General features: G+C 36.7%; 1 protein-coding gene across 1 annotated transcript in view; it reads right to left on the bottom strand.

Moving 5' to 3' along the window:
- Nucleotides 1-2117: 2117 nt before the first annotated feature.
- Nucleotides 2118-19458, bottom strand: part of LOC107749071 (serine/threonine-protein kinase ULK4-like) — a gene marked incomplete at its 5' end in the record, with an annotated part of 26684 nt that continues 9343 nt past the window's right edge. The window contains 2 exons of the mRNA XM_016564124.1: nucleotides 2118-2279; nucleotides 15135-15183. Coding sequence (XP_016419610.1) covers nucleotides 2118-2279; nucleotides 15135-15183 — 211 coding nt within the window. The remainder of the gene's footprint in view (nucleotides 2280-15134; nucleotides 15184-19458) is intronic.

The following is a 19458-nucleotide window of genomic DNA, read 5'->3' as shown; positions in this document are numbered from 1 at the left end:
CATTTAGATGTATTTACACACTGTTTAATGCAGCTCTGAGGGACATTGAATACTTTAACCTGCAGTTACAAATGCATAATTTTTTTTTTTATATTTTAAACATAAAACATTGAAAACTGATGTTTGAAATTATTTAAAAAATGAAAAGGTAACTTAAATGTGAAATTAAAACTGCCAGTAGGTGGCAGCAAATCACTGTTAAGTGAGTCATTTAAACGGTTGACGGTCGTGTTGCTCAGAGACGCAAAACAGTGCTGTGGCTGTGTTTGAAATGATTTTTGTTGGAGAAATAGAGCAAAGGCAGGAAATATGGTGTCTAAAACGTAAGTCTCTTAATATTAACTTCTTGTTTATTGAACTGTTGTAAGAAATCAGTATCACATTTGTAATCATGCTGACTTTTGGAGAAAAACGGCACTCTTTGTGTGATATTAACTATATGAAATGATATAAATATATACATTTTCTGCCCCATCTTGAACTATGTGATAATTCTAAATGCATTTTAATAGACTGATTAATGCAGTGAAAGAACGCACTATAAATGTGCACGCGCACTAGTCTAACCTGCTAGACTTCATCATCTAATGTATGCGTGCATTCTATAGGTGTTTTGTTTGCTTTTCACGATATACTCGATAATATCAAATCGCACATCCTTAAAACAACAATTACGACATTATCGCAGACCATACATATCGCACACCTCTATACTGTTTAGATTTTTATAATGCATTGTTTTCTTATCGATCTACCAGTTCACATTTAAAGCTCTGCGTGTTTGCAGGGTAAAAACATGGGTCGATTTTCGCATTTGTCTGAACTTTGTGGCATGTGCACACCTTTTTGCATTTTTGATGTTAAATGGATGGTCCACCCAAAAATGAAAACTGTCATCACTTCCTTAGCCTTAATGTCATTCTAAACCTGTATGATTGACTTTTCTTCTGCTAAACACAAGAAGAGTGTTGGTAACTAAACCGTTTTCATTCTCTTTGCTTTCGATGGAACAACATGATGCCGAGTAAATGACAGAATTATCATTTTGGGTACACCATCTCTTTAAATATGTATTGTTTAACAATACAAACCACAATATTTCTAAAAAAAATTCATAATATGATCTTTGGATCAAATCATGCAGTTGTAGTCCTAATTCCAACCCTAAAATCGTATTGGTTGAGAGGCATTTTGTTAAAAGGCCAATAAGGATGTAGATCCAAGAATATGTTTTACTTGGTAAAATCACGGTTACCAGCTCCAGCTACCACTCTCTTCCTATAATGTGCTCTAAGAACGTGTTACTTAATGCAGTCAATGTGAATCTCACCTTCTCTAGAACCGCATGTGTACGTAAGTGCGAACCAATGCTCTTTTTTCCACGGTTCCCCCTCTTCACAGCATGTTGAATGTGGAGAGTGTGTGTGAATCTGACTCATCTCCTTTTGTAAAAAACAAACACACACAAACGTACACCCACGCACACCTCAGTGTCCATCTCGCCCTATGGTGTGGCGAAGACAGGCATGCGGGTCCAAAACTGTCAACATGAGTAAGGCTATAGGAATCCATTACTCAATAATTCAGCACAGAGAGCTGAAAGTGTCTGGGTGAGACTGGGCATTCACACGGCAGGCTGGGGGGAAAAAACAGCCTTGCATGGGCATGAACAGAGAGGCAACAGACAGCAACTTGTGCAGATGAGAGAATGAGTGAGAGGCTGCCCAGTAGCTGGGTAGATAGCGACAGATGAAAACAGGAGGCGAGGGGAGGCTTTTTTAGATGCCTAAGCCCGGACAGTGGGTGATGTGAGGGCTAGATGGGTGGGACACTAAGTAGATGCGGGCTACAGGGCCGCCACACATGAGTCCACGCTGATAAAAGCAGCAGTATCTGGTGGAAGCCCTTAAAAAAGGCAGCTGAATGCCCTCCCCCTCCATCAGAGTCAAACACGAGTGTCAGACAGCGAGATGAGAGCAATAAGGGTCTGGTAATGGAATGAAAACACTCCAAAACAAAACAAGGGCAGCTCTCTGAATGCAGGCCCTTTTCATGTGCGTGGTAGTGTCTGGGTGAAAAGACTGTGTGGGTTTGTGTGTTCTGGTTCAAGAGACAGGCTAGAAACCGGAGGGCCGATATATATCAAAGTGAACGAAGTTCAGATGCACTGCACCTTGCTGGTAGAATGGTCGGAGGTCTGTGCCCTTCTGTCCAATCAGATTGCAGAGGAGAGCCATGGCGTTCTGCATCGTGCTGCCGACTGTGTTATTCTGGTGCTCCTGAAAAAAACAAAAATAGTCTTATATTAAAATCTCAAAATATCTCAAATCAATATCGAAGGGGAAAAAAAAAGTTTGAAAGCACCACGTTCAAAGCTGTGTGTAAATTAGCGTTTATTGCTGTGACTAAGCATAATTTGAATTCTACACAGCCTGAATTGTTTATTAGTGGATCATACTGATGAGAAGTGTGTTTCATGTTTATAAACAAGTGGTTCTCAACCAGGGGCCGCGGGCCCACTAGGGAGCCTCGGCAAACTTCCAAGCGAGCCCCAGCAAGTCTTAATATTATTTAAATTTAGTTATATTAGCATAATCTTATTTTAAATGATAAAAGAACACTGAAAATAAAGATGTACTACATTAAAAAGACATCATTTTTACATTTGTTTATTTTATTACAACAGAGAGGTACATCAGCTTAGATAGGAGGGCCTTTGAATCTAGTCTCAGACAAACAGGTTGAGAACCACTGTTCTAAACGATCAGGCTGGGTTAATGACAAATCAAGCAAAACATTTAATTAGAAGGAGAGATCATATAGTGACCATAATGACATATAGACTTGGGGGCAGCACTGACTTTAAAGGGATAGTTTACCCAAAAATTAAAATTCTGTCATTAAGTTCAAGTTCAAATTACTCACCCTCATATTGTTCCAAACCCGTAAGACCTCCGTTCATCTTCAGAACACAAATTAAGATATTTTTGATGGAAACATGAGAGCTCTCTGACCCTCCCACTGACAGCAAGGATCCTTACACGATCAAGGTCCAGAAACATAGCAAGGAGATCGTTAAAATAATCCATGTGACATCAGGGGTTCAACTGTAATTAATGACAGAATTTTCATTTTTGGGTGAACTAACCATTTAATGCAGTACAAAGTAATTAGCGACTGTAAACTAATAACCTTTTAGTTAAAAAAAAGTTTAAAAAGTAGTGATTAATTTAACAGGGCAAATTAGTGTGAGAGCACTAGTGTGTAGCTGCAAAGTTATTTATAATCAGCAGAATGTCTAAAGTGGTCTATTACAGTACAGTGTTACCAAAATAATATTATTAACTATTTGGTAACACTTTATTTTGATGGTCGCTTTTGAACATTCTGCTGACAATAAGTAACGTTGCACCTACATGTCTACTAACTCTCATTAGAGTATTAGTAGACTGTCTGATTAATATCTGCTAACTCTTTTCTGAGATGGTGTCCCAACAGACATCCTTTGCAAAACTACAAAAACAACTTATTCTAACCCTAGTCCTACCAGTCTACTAATACTCTACCAACACTCTATTGAGAGCTAGTAGATATGTAGGTGCAACGTTACTTATAGTCAACAGAATGTGTTAAAGGGACCATCAAAATAAAGTGTAACCAACTATTTTGTAAAGAAAATAAGCCACTCATGGCTGTGCAGTACATTGATTTCATTAGGTAGTAATTTTGGCATTTTACTCCATGTTGTGCCAAATAACTCCCCTTAACCACAGTATTATCACTGAAACACGAGTTTTTGTTGCTTATAGCTGTAATCCAACGCAGTAAATCACTTCCAGTAAGGAAAAAACTGCCTGCTATAAAACCGACAACAGCAAAAAGTCTAGATCATCAATTCCACTTTTGTGTAGCGTCTACTATTTTCAAAAGTGGAGAGTGAACCTAACTAGAGAGGGCAGAGGTGCTGTCAGATAGAGAGAGCCAAGCCTCTGCCCTTCTCATCTCTCCCCCAGGGCAGACACCCGAGGCTGGGTGAGGCCAACAGGGGAAGCTGGGTAAGACCGGAGGTGTCGGGACGGTGTTGTCTGGCTCTTTCGACTCTAGGGTCAAAGACACTGTCTAATCCTGCAGCGAGCTCAGGTCCAGGGGCCGATTAAAAACATGATAAACAGACAAAGAAGAGCAGAAAGAAGGCAGAAGAAGGAGGGAAAAAAATCGATGGGGGTTTTAATTAGAGGTCTGAGTGAGGCTTGGGAGAGAAAGAGAGATAAAGAGGAAGAGAGAGGGGTCTGGCCAACTCTACTGGCTGACAGACAGATAGAGAAGGGTATGTCTGTCTCAGGGGAATCTCTGAGCCCCTCCACAGGCTGTGCAATAATTTTCAAGGCCTGGAATCATTACTTTTTCCGCTTTATTTCCGCACGGAGCCTCGGGAGAGGTGGAGTGGAGGGGTCATGCATTCATCAGGAACCTTCAGTCCATATATAAATATAGCACGCACACATACAAACTGCAGGAGAGACAATGAGGAAGCATTTAATATTGGGTCAGTGCTGAAAATAGCTTGTTTAACAAAACCAGCATTGATGTCACAGAGTTAAGTGAAACAATCATCCTTAACTTCTAACTACACAAGGTAGAATTGGATGTTTTACCACTGATTTTACACGCCATCATTGTAAGGAGGTCTGTAATAATTGCAGAAAGATAACAATTAAGGCCCCTATACACTAAGCGAAATTGAAGCAAGAATTTATGTGACCTCTTTTTGAACAAAAAAAGGTCAAAACGAGGGAGGAACTTTAGTTGCTTGTTTAGAGAGTTCGAAAAAACTTGCCAAAGCAAACTTTCGAGAAATTTCACTTTTGCATGCTGGTAAGCAACTTTAAACTAAAATTAGTCTTTGTTGACATGGAAATCTTCTCAGGTTCATTTCTTCTGTTCAGTCTGTCAAGGTCAGACATCAGTAAAAAAAATGAACACACTGGAAATCTGCTTTATAGTAGAAATTGAAGTTGTAATTCTAATTGAAAGTGACACTTTTAATGTGTAATACTTCAAAAGCAGTCTATTGTATATAAATAAACATGATGTGACTTGACTTGAGTGCCAAATTGGAGATCTGGTGCAAACATATGCACATCGCTATGATCAGATGCTTTCTTAACCGTTTTATCAACACTGACATTTCTGTTGTGTGTTAAATATGCGCGCAGCACATATTTACATATTCATCTAAACGCCGCTCTCAATGGGGTGGGCGTTGTTGATATGTTCTGGAGCAGTATATTGCTGCTCGGGTAAAAAAAAACGAAAAAAACATAGCAATAAACTTTTTTTTTTACCCCAAAGCAAAGAACAAAAAAGGATTTTGTCATGACTATACAGGGGCCTTTACCATTCACTCACATCTCAATGGTAGTTGGTCAGCTGGAGTCAAGGGTGCTCAGTTCTGCAGTCCGAATATTATGAACCAATCACCTGAGCTGTGAATGTCATATGACTAATGACTTTGGAAGTGCAGAAAAATGACTGATCTAGCAACTCGACTATCCTGATGTGACTAATTTTAGGGATATAGGGATCTAGGGATTTGTTTGAGTACGTTGTTCATTTTTTAAAAATTGTAATTTAATTTGAAATTTTTTTCTTTAATCAAAAACATTTCAATCAACATCCTAAACGACATCCTCTCCCTTACAAAAACTTTTCTTCTCTAATGACGTGTACTGACATGAGGGCAAGACAACAATCCCTAGCAATTGGCAAATGACAACAATCCAATCAAATCCCAATGGACAAAATCGACTATCACACTTAATTTTTTCCCTAAAACTGTAAAACTGATTGTGTAGATCGTGAAGTCATAGAGATTTGAAACTTGGAAGGATGGTAGTACTCACACCGCCTACAACGTGTCCAAGGCTCGCCCCAATCGGCCTGACGGGGACGCTACAGCGATCAAAAGTACAAATTAATTTATAACTCCTAAACCGTCACTCGCAGGCTCAAGTGTCTTATATCGTTGGAATCCTTGGCTCATGCCGGACAAAACAACATGCCTCAGATTTGCTTGTGAGCCTGGCGAAATTTTCAGGTATTTCGCATTTTTGAAAAACCTACTTTTGCGAACTAGTCTTAGGTTTTTAGCCCGATCGGAACCAAACCAGTGCAGAAAGATTCTCTGGAGAGTGAATATCAATAATTATCAAAAAAAGTTGAACTTTCGACTAAGGGTGAAAATCTTTAGGCACTTCACGAACTGATCTGATTCCGATTCTGGGAGTCACTATCCAATTCCAAAATGAATTCTTCTCCTGTGCAAATACATCTTTACAACTTTACATTTTAACCAAAATTGCAGTTTCTATGCTTTTTTGTTTATAGTTGGAATCTCTGTAAGTCAGTACTGCCATCTTAAAAATAGGGGTGTGAATCTTCATTGGTTTCACGATTCAATTCAATTATGATTATCATGTAAACGATTCGATTTAACTCAATATCACGATACATCACATTCTCAATTTTCAATATTACTGCACATGGCTATATTTTCATATACATTTTATATCAAATTTATTTTGTGCAAGTTTTACTTTTTTTATTTTATTAAATTATAAGCAGGCTACTTTTTAAAATAATTACTTATTTAAAAATAAGTGTTATTTAAGTAGGCTATCCGAAAGTTTACAGACAATCATAGTTATGGGTTTTTCTTTTTTCCCTCAGCATTATTGCTGTTTGATAATTACTGATGAGATCACAGACAGTGGCAGCTTTAACAGGCTTGCATTTACACTGATTCACACTAATGCACATTTCTATTTCGATATATCAGATGTTTTGTCCGGTTCTGAAAACATAACTGACTGTGTTTACATCAATTTCGTATATAAAAGTGTTCGGAGATGCAAGTGCATTTAACCGCAGCTGCGATCGAGCTTCAGAACATCAAACACGAAGCACACGTGAAAGTCTGTCAGTACGTGAGTTTCGTTCATCATATACGTACTGCATTCCAAAAGGCATCAATGAAAGCATATCTAAAGTATAATACTGAAATAACGGCGGGTGGAAGCACACACTGTCAAGCAATGCGCACGTGTCTCACAGCGCATATTCTGTGCAATGAAGCCCGCCGCGTGCCATATGCGGGGAAAAACCATGCTCAGAATCAGTTCAGAAATTGTCAGAAAATTTGTCAGAGAATTTTCAAAAATTCAGAAACATTGAAGAGAGAATCGCAATGCATCGGAGAATCAATATCGCATTTTTCAAGGGCGTAAATGAGTGTACAGTAGGTAGACAACCAAAATGACTACTACTGCCGCCGCAGGGCTACGTCGTTAACTGCAAGTCAGTCGCTTGTTGAAGTTGTTCACAAAACTACTGCCAGGTGTCGCAAAGGGAAAGTTTGCAAACTGACTGAAATGATGATATTTTGTTTATATCTTCAACATCTGACAGTTTTTTAGCAAGGTGCCTCTGTCGTAGGAGTCAAAAGATAATTACGTCATCATTAGGGTTGCCAATTAACCTTTCTTCAGCCAGTAAAAGACAAAATTACCCAAAAAAAATTTTAATGTAAAAAAAAAAAAAAAAAAAAAAGTCATCGGCCTGAGTAAATTGTGCCATTACAGAATTGAGACTGCTCAAGTATTGTAGTAATTTAGGATAACAACTGAACGTCTATGAAACATCAGTCAATAAAGCATTTTAAAGCATTTTTCAATTAAAAAAAACTTAGAGAGTGTGGGCTACTTCTGGTCCTTGGATTTGTACAAACCCAATTGGCTAGAAGTTGATGTAGCCTATTTTTTTCTCTATTCAACAGTATTAACTTACAATAGTGAAAGGCGTCTTCCCTCAGGCAGATTGAATGTTTTGATTGAATGCTGGATCATGATCAATAAGTTGTTTGCATTCCAAAACTGATTGGGCAAAATCAAAACGTGGATTCCCGCTCGCTGTGAAGCAGGAGTAGACGGCAGAGGATTGATCGCTTGCAAATACGGGACAAACTGCGTTCCGTAGGCTATAGCTTTCATACGGGACGCTTCTTTGATGCCTTAAATACTGGACAATTACGGAACGGCTAGCAACACTGCGAGTGGGGCTGCGAGAAAATAATAAATAAAAAGAGCGGGGGCAGGGCTGCTGTGAGTACAGGCAGCCTAGGACAGCATCCATATCTCAGCCCCAGTGGCATGACAACACCTGCCCTCGTGGCATGTGAACGTTTTTTATATTTTAGATTTGGGAAATACAAATGCGTTATGGACGTGACAAAAAAGACCCAAGTTTTTGGGAGACAACATATTTTGTAAAATTTCTGTGATTTACAATCCAAAAACCAGAAGCAACAATATCTGCAGAATGGAGAAGGGTTGACCATTCACAAAACATAAAATATTGATTTTATTTCAATTTTCATTTTTGTGTTTCAGAGGAAAAATCAATGTTAAGGATGTGGCATCTCTTCATTACGGACCGTTCTGAAAGCAGAATTTATGCAAACACAAATAAAATGCTTTAAAAACTTTAACAGAGATGTATAGAGGGTATTTAACAGGGCTGCCCCCACTTAAGATTTTTCTAGTAACTAGTAGTCGTTCATTTAAATCATTATTCAACATCCCACGGTTATATTAAATTAACAGTCTACTAATCCATAATGAGCCTTAATATATTCCGCACTCAAGCACACGCATTAAGTTTGCCACAAAGCACAGGCAGAAGTAGCCAAATATTTATGAAAAAAATAAGAAATTTTAATTATTTATTAATAAACTAATGTTTTCTTGTCGGCTGCGAGATGAAATTCAGGGTGCTGACTCTCATCTCCACAGTACCACAGAGTGCGCGCCTTTAGAGAGAAATGCAACCTTCATACAGATTACATAATCAGGGAGCATTTGCTTTCGTTTTGAATTGGTTCATTTAAAAGTAGAGCTTTAGGTTTTTCACACATACGCACAATATTCATATCATACGATAGAACTCCTCATTCCGGACAACTTTGCCTATACAACCACTGCTGTCAATTGAATCGTTTGTTAAATGATTGAGAAGATGTAAAAAAACCTACTTTTGCGAACTAGTCCTAGGTTTTTCGCTCAATCTGGGAAAAAAAACACTGCAGTACAATTCTCTGGACTCTCTAGGCCAATAATTATCAAACAAATTTAGAAATTTGCCCTTTGGGAAGCTATAACGGGGTCGTTTAGAAAAGGGGCCTGTCCAAATTTATCCAAAATCCTATAAAGCCTAAAGGAAAACTCAAAACTTCACGAAACCTGCTGAGCACATGCGACAGGTGATTCTAAACAAGCACGCAAAGTTTTAAGAGGCTTAGACCACAACCATATTTCTATGGTAAATTACCTGGATTTGCCAAAAAATGCTTTTTAAATCATTGTTTTACGTTGGTACAGCCTTTGCTAAATAATATGTCATGTCTTTTTCCTTATTTGCCTAAATGCCTTAAGTGCTAGAACCCTGGTAATCGCTGCTTACAGCTATATTATTTTAATAATAATTAACATAAAATGTTTTCAAGCTGCAATGCATGCTGGGAACTTGTGCAATATCGTTCAATGTAAAAATGTTTGTTCAGATGACTCAATTTGAAAAGTTTGGAGAACATTTGGATATGTTGTGAAAAACAACACTTGAGTATCTAAGTAAGGTAAACAAAACTTTTGCTAGCGACATGTTTAGAGTGAGTGAAATTTGTATTTCTTTTTATTATTTAACAATGCCAGTAAGAAAAATAATTATAGATATATTTTCTTTAAAATGTCTTAGTATCTTACATAATTGTGCTTCTCAATTTTTTTCTCAGGCTTCTCTTTTTTTTTTTTTTTTTTTTACATTTGTTAGTAAAACTTTTCGAAAGTTGGATTTTTTTTTTACAGTGCATGGTAAAACGTCAGTTTCAATATAATATCTGTGATTTGTTGCTAGAATTTATTTATTGATTGATTCATTGATTGATTCAAAGATGCTTTTTACTGCCAGTTGGTATAATTACAACATCTATCAGTGGAGGCTAATGGGGCCACGCTAACCAGTAAAACCTTGACCCCTCGTATTGGCCTTGCCCATATCTGAATTTGGAACAGGATCAGCATTCCATCCAGCATTTACATCAAATTATTATTCCTATAGCTATGCATTAACATGGTAGTTATCCTCTGAACAGTTTCCTACAACCAGTGACCTGGATAATCCCATTTTATTGATTAAATAAATAAGAATTTTATTTAATATTTTATTTAACTTAGAGGTATGACAAATGGTTTTACAATTCTCCTCTTGACACACCACATTAAAGGGGAAATATTCAGAACACTGTCATTTCTATTACCACAGGACATTAAAAACAGCCTCCTCCTTTTATTTCTGGTCCTTAGATTGACAAGAACAGCTAAAAGCTTTCAGTGCACTTTTCTTGCTCAGAAAGTGTGGCTGTGAGCATATCTCGGCTCTCAAGAACATTAATGGTTTCTTTTTCCTGTCCGATCTATACTGACAGGTCACATTCAACAGAAAGCCATGGCAGTTAAACTGAGGTAAGCAGTGTTGGAGTAATTCATTAAAGTTTTCCCTCAGCAATACCATACAATGACACTACCTGAAAGTGTTCTTTCTTTCTTTAAATTGTTAATGGCTGCCTTGAGATTTAAGTGATTCAAGAAAAGTCTGACCTAAAAGAGTAAAGACGGTCAAATAAATCACAGGATTTTCATACATTCTTTTAAATAAACTCTGGGTTTTACAGTTTTGAGGAAAAACTGCACATGGCATTCTGTTTGACATGTGAGTTTTACAATTGCAAACTGATTCCTAGCATAATCTTGGAAGAGCTGAATGGGCTGGATATACATTAAACAACTCAGCCTTTGTCATCAGTATTACTCTTTTTTTCTCTTCTTGAAAGTTTCAACCAATAAGGCGCTTTGGGATTTGGGCTACACCGAGAAGACTCGCCTCAGCACATTAACACAATTCAAATGTTCAGTAAGCGGTAATCCTTTCGCTTGTTATAGCAAACAGGACCAAACCTCTGTGCGGAGGGCAGATTGTGAACTGGAAGGGCAGCTGTATTGAGGGATTGGGATTAAAGGGGATGTGAGGCTGTAGCTAACGTCTCACTAGCTTGCTGAGATGGCCAAAGAAGTCAGACAAACCTCTCTCTCTCCTTGTTCATTAGTGATCTCTTGTTCATTAGAGTCCTCGGCTTCCTTTCATGTCCTCTCAGGGCTCATGAGGATGAATGGCCCGCATCTGAATTACACTGAGACTCAGAGACTGGGCTGCTCTCTGATTGGAATGGTTGAAACAAGTTCAGTTTGGCCTATCTATCCTATATTTTTGAGTCTCTTATGCTCACCAAGGCTGCATTTATTTGATAAAAATGCAAAATACAAAAAAAAAAAAAAAACTGTAATATTGGGAAATATGATTACAATTTAAATGAACTGTTTACAATTTTAATATATTTTAAAATACAATTCTGCAATGGCGATACCAAATTTTTGGCATTCAAGAAACATGTCTTATTACTATGACAGCTGAAAACGGTGGTGCTGCTTAATATTTTATACTTTTTTTTTTTTGTGGAAACCTTGATAATTTTGTTCTTTCTTTTTTTTCAGATTCCTGTATGAATAGAACGACTAAAAATGAAATAACCTCAAACCTTTGAATTTTTTTCTTTGAAGTGACTAAAGGCTGTGCTGTAGCATGAATATAGTCACAGCTAAAGGATCAGCAGCCATTCAGCTGTGAATCTTGCCTAACATTGACCTTTAGTCGTGACTATTCACAAGAAAAGCATTGGTCTTTCACATGGTATTGTAGTATAACAGTCTACATCTCATTTATCGCAAGACCTGTTCATATCATAACATCCTACTTCAGTAAAAAAAAAAAAAAGACACACACACACACACAAAACCTTATCCCTGGTATGGGAACTAGTAACACTCATACCTGATTTAATAATCACAACTAACGATCTTGTAACCGATAATGGCCAGAATTTTATATCGGCACATCCTTACCAAATAGTTCATAAATTATCTCCTGAGGTGGAGCTAAAATTTTATGAATTTATCAATATGAAAATATCACACTGAAATTTTTGGTGATTTTCTTGCCATATTAAAACTGAATGATCTTCTCCTGCTGTTTGATTTAATCTCCTGCCAGACATCAGAAACTGACCAAATAAAATAGGACTTAACTGCCTCACTACTGCTGAGGGAATTTCCAAAGCAAACACTGTAACTGTGAGAAATAAGACAAGCACAGATGAACGTTACAGGTCTGAGATGAAGCCCACCTCGTTGACACAGAAAACTTCAGCAAATGTGATACAGACCACAGGTCAGTGCATAAGAGAAAGAAAACGGGTAGATGAAGATAACAGATGTGCAATCAGCTCACTGCAGAGCATTTTGGGAAAATAAGCTGTAGAGCGTGGATACTGAATATTCTGCCTGACAAGATTATGGTAAAGAGGTGCACCACTGATTTTGACTTTCAGATGTAATGTTGTAGTCATGTTTTCCCGCATAATGTTTGACTTTAATGTTTACGTGCTAATAATATTGGTAACTTTTTACAATAAAATTCCATTTGTTTACATTAGTTTCATTAGTTAACAAGAACAATGGAAATTACAGCATTTTTTAATCTTTGTTAATGTTAATTTCAGAATTTACCTATACATTATTAAAATCAAAATTTCTATCTGTTAATATGTTTTAATGCACCTGAGCTAACTTAAGAACAGCTGCATTTTTATTAATTAGTTATCAGAGTGACATCATGAGAGAAAGAAGATATTTTTCAGATTTTAATAAAATATTTTAATGAAATTTTTCGGTGGAATAACTTTGGCACAGATGTGTGCTAACAAAGTAAATAGTGTCAATTTTGATTTCATGTGGGCTTTAACTATTGGTGCCTTATTGTAAAATGTTGTGTTCGCTGTTTGGCTTATAATTTTTTGCATATAAAATGCCCTATAATCCAATACTTAGACTGTGAGTTTTATTTGGTTAGCTTGGCTGATAGAAAAGTATATCCTTTGGAAAATTAAATTACAGCGCATTAGACATTCTGGGATTATGGCTTACATTAACCTTGAAAAGTGGTTTTAATGTAATGGTAATTTTTCACTTCAGGTAATGGGAACGTCAAAGGCTCAATCATGGGATACTTCTTGAAAATCTGTTGGCTCTGGATTGCTGCTGGGCTGCTCAACAATGACCATTTACCAGAAAGCTTCAAAAATAATAATAATAAAAAAAAAATCTAAATCTAAAGCATATTTTTGCTCAGCTCTGCTGTTCACTTTGGCCTGCTGGAAATAAGTATGTATGTGTGATTGTGAGTTTTTCGAGGAGGTGGGGTGTGTTGACTATTAACAGTCGATGTAGGGTCCACTCTAATGAGAATGTAACCTGCTGTTGAAAAGGCCTTACATCCACACTTCATTAACTCCGCAACCCAATTACACATTGCACTCTGATAGGTCAAACCCCCACTGCCTCATTTACATAATAACTCAATGGATACTGGGATGGGAACATGCTCAAAGAGAAAGGTCTGGCTGTTACACACAACCATACACACACACCATGTCTAAGGCTAAATTACAAGTATTTAAAAAAAAAAATTTAACTATAAAATATTTAACCATGTTTTGTTAAAGGATTAGGTCATCCAAAAATGAAATCTGTCATCATTTACTTACTGACATGTTGTTCCAAACCTGGAATCTACTTGTTACATTTAACTAACATTTTGAATGTAAATTAAATAAAAAATTAAATTACACAATTATTACAACACCTTAAAGGGATAGTTCAACCAAAAATGAAAATTCTATCATTAATTACTCACCCTCATATCGTCCGTCTCGTCATTCGTCTCCTTCGCGTCACCCTATAGCGCCATTTTGGAGAGTATCACATACGTAAACAACGTGCGACGTATGTATGCAGATACGTTGTTTACATCCGCATACATACATTGCATACGTTGTTTACGTATGTGATACTCTCCAAAATGGCGCTAGGGTGACACGGAAGAGACGAATTGTTGAATAAAGTCATTATTTTTGTTTTCTTTGCGCACAAAAATATTCTCGTAGCTTCGTAAAATTACGGTTGAACCACTGATGTCACATGGATTATTTTAACGATCTCCTTGCTACGTTTCTGAGCCTTGATCGTGTTAGGATCCTTGCTGTCTATGGGAAGGTCAGAGAGTTCTCGGAATTCATCAAACATATTTGTGTTCTGAAAATGCAGTTTTATTCATGAGTTTGGAAAGTGATTTATTTATTTGAATTTCTATTGTTACATATAATTACATTTTTTTAAACATCAATTAAACTGTTTCAGAAATGTCTATTTATTAGTCAATTTGAAAAGTGATTAACATTTTTTTCTGGAATTAATACATTAATAATGTTTAATTTTTTTAATAGAAACTTTCTAAAAAATTGCCCCTTCCATTGAAGCTCTAATTTCATTAGTGCTCAGATTCTAAAATGACACGTCAAAATGCCATTTCTGGTTTCTGAGAAGGGGATGCAGTGAAGTTTTTCAAGCAAATAATGATATAATGTCCTTCTATTTCTCATAAAAAGCTATCTTTTGGGCTTTAGAAGACTGCAGCACACAAGCCACAAGAAATACACTATGAACTGTGATAATAAGGAAAAGAACTGTGTGAAGATGCTTCCGAACGAACTATTGAATGAATGAATGAATGAATAAATACATACATACACAGCATAAGGGTTTAGAATGGAAATGGGAGTCAGTAAATAATGACGGAAGTTTATTTTTGAGTGAATTATGCCTTTAAATGACCAAAATAGTGAAGGTCCGTCTAGGACTGATAAAATTCTACCAATCTATTCCTTTTTAAATACTTTGACGCATTTCTGCAACACGGTCAATTTTTCCAATATAGTGTTTTCTGATTTCCATAAAGCTCATAATTTTCTGGTAATTCCATTGCTTACCGAAGTCAGAGCAGAAAACCCAAGGCAATAAATGAATCAGGCAAACAGAGAGTGAGGAAACCAGAAGGCTCAGAAGCACACTTACCTCTATGACTTGAAAGATAGCAGGCAGGAGACTGCTCTCTCTAACAAGCCTGTTGGGGGAAACACACACACAAATACACACATTTAGCTTGTGACACACACATTTACTTCATGGCACTAGGTCCACGTTCCATCTTCATTAGTGTGACACTTGTGCATGCATTTGGGTTTTGGCACTGAACGGGACCGCTGAGGTGTGAACGCTCCATCGTGCCAAGATCAGTCAGCTGGGAAAATGACCTTTGACTAATCCAGTGACGAGTGAAAAAGAAAGAGAAGGCATGCCGCTGAAAGGATGAAAGAGTGAGAGAATGATGGAGGGAGAAAGTCGGATGGAAAACACACAACAACGTATTAAGAATGAGAAATAGAGGACCCGTGTATGCAAACCTAGTGAGCTGCCTAGCTAAAAAGCATTTTTGGAAATCACCGAACAAGATTATTAGATTATAATGCTCAAAAATATTGTCAAGAGGGAGGCTCCATCAGGCTCAAATGTTTAAACATGCTTATGATGCCCAAAAAGCTGTGGTTGCCAGAAATTCACCATAACCGTGCAGTGATACTGTTTCAGGTATTATGGGATGTCGTATTGATGCCTGTATGTTTTACAAATTTCATTAAGCGATATAATGTTAATATACCATGTAACTTTTTTTTTTTTAAATGGACTGGTAACAGCCATAATAATAAAAAATGGTTGTAAAATAGAAAGCCACATGATAAATCAAGGTGACTGTAAATGGTCTGTCCACACAAAGAAAAAAAAGAAAAAATCAAGGTAACAAATAAAGTAATACAATAAACATTAACTAATTAGCAGTAAATGTAACACAAAAGACCTAAGGTACATTACTGATAACAAACAAATAAAAACAAAAATAAATAAAATTATTTTAGTGTTTCCCACTCTAATGACATGGTAGTTACTAGTTTTTATATGCAAAACCATGCATTTGACAGTATTTTATAATACATGCCCAAAAATGCTGTTTATGAAGGCAGTTCACTTTTTGAAATAAACATTCAAATGTGACTATGACTGCCAAAAGTAACTTTACAGATAGGCAGCTCACTAGGTTCAGAACATTTGAATTGATTGTTTGATGTGTCTACTGTGTCTAAAAAGACTGTTTAGGTAGACCGTTTACTAGGTCTGAATACTTGAACATCTAAAAAAAATGCTATGTAGGACGTTCAAGTTCAAATTGTATGAAAGAAACATTTGAACGGTACTATAATGGACAAAAATGCTGTCTCATTTGAATCAAATGTTTGAAAGTGTGTGGTTACTAAAATGCACTTATTTAGTTTATTAAATCAAATATTCAAATACGCTTACAGCTACAAAATGATGACTAGGTAGGCAGTTCACTAAAGTTTAAATCATTTAAATAGAATGTACATACGTGTCTATATGATGCATGAAACTGCTGACATGGTAGACAGCTCACTAGGTTTGTATGTAATTATGATGTCCAAAACAGCTGACTATGCTGGCTACCCACTAGACTACTCACTTCAAAAACATCTTGGTAGACAGTCCATTTGGTCTGAATGTAATGTCTGAAATGCCCAAAATTTTGTCTAGGTAGGCAACTCACAAGGTGTTGAAACACAGACAGAAAATGCTCCAGACAGCCTGGCTCAGAGGAATAATGGAGGCCTTTATTGAAAATGACTCGTCATGCTCTCTTATTGATTAAGGTCTTTGATTCACAGCCAATTACCGTATGAAAAAGGTGTGTAGAGAAGAATGCCACAATAATCTGAGAAAAGGACACACTGATAAAAATGAAATTAGCTAAAGGCTTACATTTGGAATACTTACTGTGCCCTTCCCAGTCAATAGTGATATATGACATAGCGCTATAGAGTTATTTGGCCATTCTCCCCTGAGTGTGTCCTTTATGGAGGATATGGTTTCTTTGAATGAGAAAGAGTGAGAACTGCCCAGAACCTGAGATAAGGTGAATGCGGAGGTCTATATGAGTAAATCTCCGTTATATGAACCCAAAGCCACAGGTAGAGAAATAATTATCCTCTTTGTGCCTGAAAGTCAGCACAGCTCAAAACCTGGGATTTAGGGATTTTTTTTTAGGTTAAAACAGGGTTTACTGTGCCAAAATAATTGTGTATTTTGAAGGAATTGGGCAAAACTAATCAACACAACCAGAAACAGGAACAACAATGATCTTTTGATAGTCAAAGAACTAATGAAATTAGCTTTGCATTGATTTAATCAAAAATACAGTAAAAAGTAATTTAAAAAAATAATAATTTTATTAGAACTTCAGTCTCACATGATCCTTCAGAAATCAATCATTTTAATATGCTGATTTAGTGCTTATATTTTTTTATTATTTTCAGTTGAAAACTGCTATATTGCAAGATATTTTTATTTGAATTCTTTGATGGCTAGAAACTAAGTCATATATTTGTGAGGGTGTTTGTGTGTAAGTACCTGGTATTTTCTATATTATGGGGACCAAATGACCCTACAATTTTAGTAATACCTTGTTTAGCAAGACCTTGTGGGGACATTTGAGGAAGTCTATGGGGTCTTATGAGGAAACAAGCTTATAAATCATACAGAAGGAAGTTTTGTGATAATCTAAAATGCAGAAGTGTGAACGACCCGTTACTAAACAAAAGTCATTAAAAGAAAAATGCAGGGCTCTACGCTTACTTTTCTTTTTAGGAGCACTTGTGCTGTGGTGTATTTTCAGACATTTAATGAGGCTCAGAGGTGGCATGAGTGCAATTAAATCCATAAATTCATGTTGAGATTAATGTTTTAAATATAACATTTTGAATATAGAAATATTACATGATTTAAATAACTGAAAAGATACTTTAAAAATGAAACTGAAACTAAAACTGCCAGCAGGTGGCGGCAAGTCACTGATTTTATGACTGAATCATTGATTCAATTGATTCTATGAATCACTTAATGTAGGCTACAAGCAATGTATGTACAGTAATGTACACTGTTAGACATTTCTGTAATTTCTACAGTTATTTACTGTATATCCCCCAGTACAATACTGCAAATTCCATTTACAGTAAGTAACTGTAATACCCTTCGCATCATGGGAATTTTATGTGACGTCAAACTCCACATACAGTGACTTACTGTATTTTTAAAAATTGCTGTATACTACTGTATTTGCCGTAACGGCCTCTGTGGCACCATTCCATTGAGGTTGTTTTATTTTCCTCACTTCTTACATTTGGATTGACAAGATTTGTCCTGCACCGTGTCTACAACGCCGCAACAGCTTGGGACAGATTATACTGGACGTGTTACATCGCTTGTAATGATTGGCAAATATGTTTTGTACGTCAAAAAAACTGTACGTCAGAAATATACCGGGGCATCACTTTACTGTCCGCATCCATTGTAGATAGTATCGCTGATTATAATGGGTTCTATATTGTCTTTTGTCGCGTCGCGCTGTGCTGCTCGCATCCGAGGAAGACACAGAACCCATGGGGCAGCGCCGCGGGTTTTTGCCGGGGATGAACCCGCAAGAGCGGAAGAGTTCCGGAGAACATCTGCGCTGTGTATCGATGCACCTTACGAGAGAATAAGACCAGCAAGCAAGGTAAAATATATGTCTGTCTGTGTGTGTGTTTTGTCAGAGTTTTGCACACCAGTTAACAAATTACCCGTTAACATTGAGGTAACTTTACCAAGGTAAACTGCGTTGTCCTTTCAAACGACTTTGTCAGCATATTGAATTAACGTACCAAATTAAAATGATTTTTAACGAGCAACGCTTATCTTATATTAACATTAAGTTAACTAATGTGAAATTTTGTTCAGGTGTTAGTTAATGTTGGCCAGTAGCCTATTGAGAAAATAAAACCATGTGTTAGCAAGGTTAAACTAGTTTTATGGCTATCTGCCTTAGTTTTAGAATTAGTTTGTTATAGTTTTTAAGGGAATTTAAGTTTTACTGCATTTTTTTGTATTTGTGTTTTAAAGGCAGCTGCAATGAAGCATCAAGAAAGACATGAGCATGCCAACCACCCTGAGACTGATAATTCAGGTAAGAGAACAAATATGGTTTTGAGAGGTTTGTGTATTCTATATGGGGTTTGCCTATGGAGAAGTGTGTCATTTCTACTTTTTGTTTTTCAGGGAACACATTTCTGTTACTAACAAAGTGGATGGTGAGCAAAGGTGGTGGCCACGTTTTGGAGCAGCACCTGGGTTTTGCAGACGGCTATGTATTTATTTTCCCATTATGTTTTTGTTGCCTATAGATTCTTTGTGAGGATAAATCCAGAGAATACAACATAATGCACTGCAAAATGTC

Source organism: Sinocyclocheilus rhinocerous, unplaced genomic scaffold (genome assembly GCF_001515625.1).
Source record: "Sinocyclocheilus rhinocerous isolate Xijiao unplaced genomic scaffold, SAMN03320098_v1.1 scaffold491, whole genome shotgun sequence".
NCBI classification, from domain to species: Eukaryota; Metazoa; Chordata; class Actinopteri; order Cypriniformes; family Cyprinidae; genus Sinocyclocheilus; species Sinocyclocheilus rhinocerous.
Note: the sequence above shows the minus strand (reverse complement) of the source record. Positions and strands in the feature narration are given on the sequence as shown.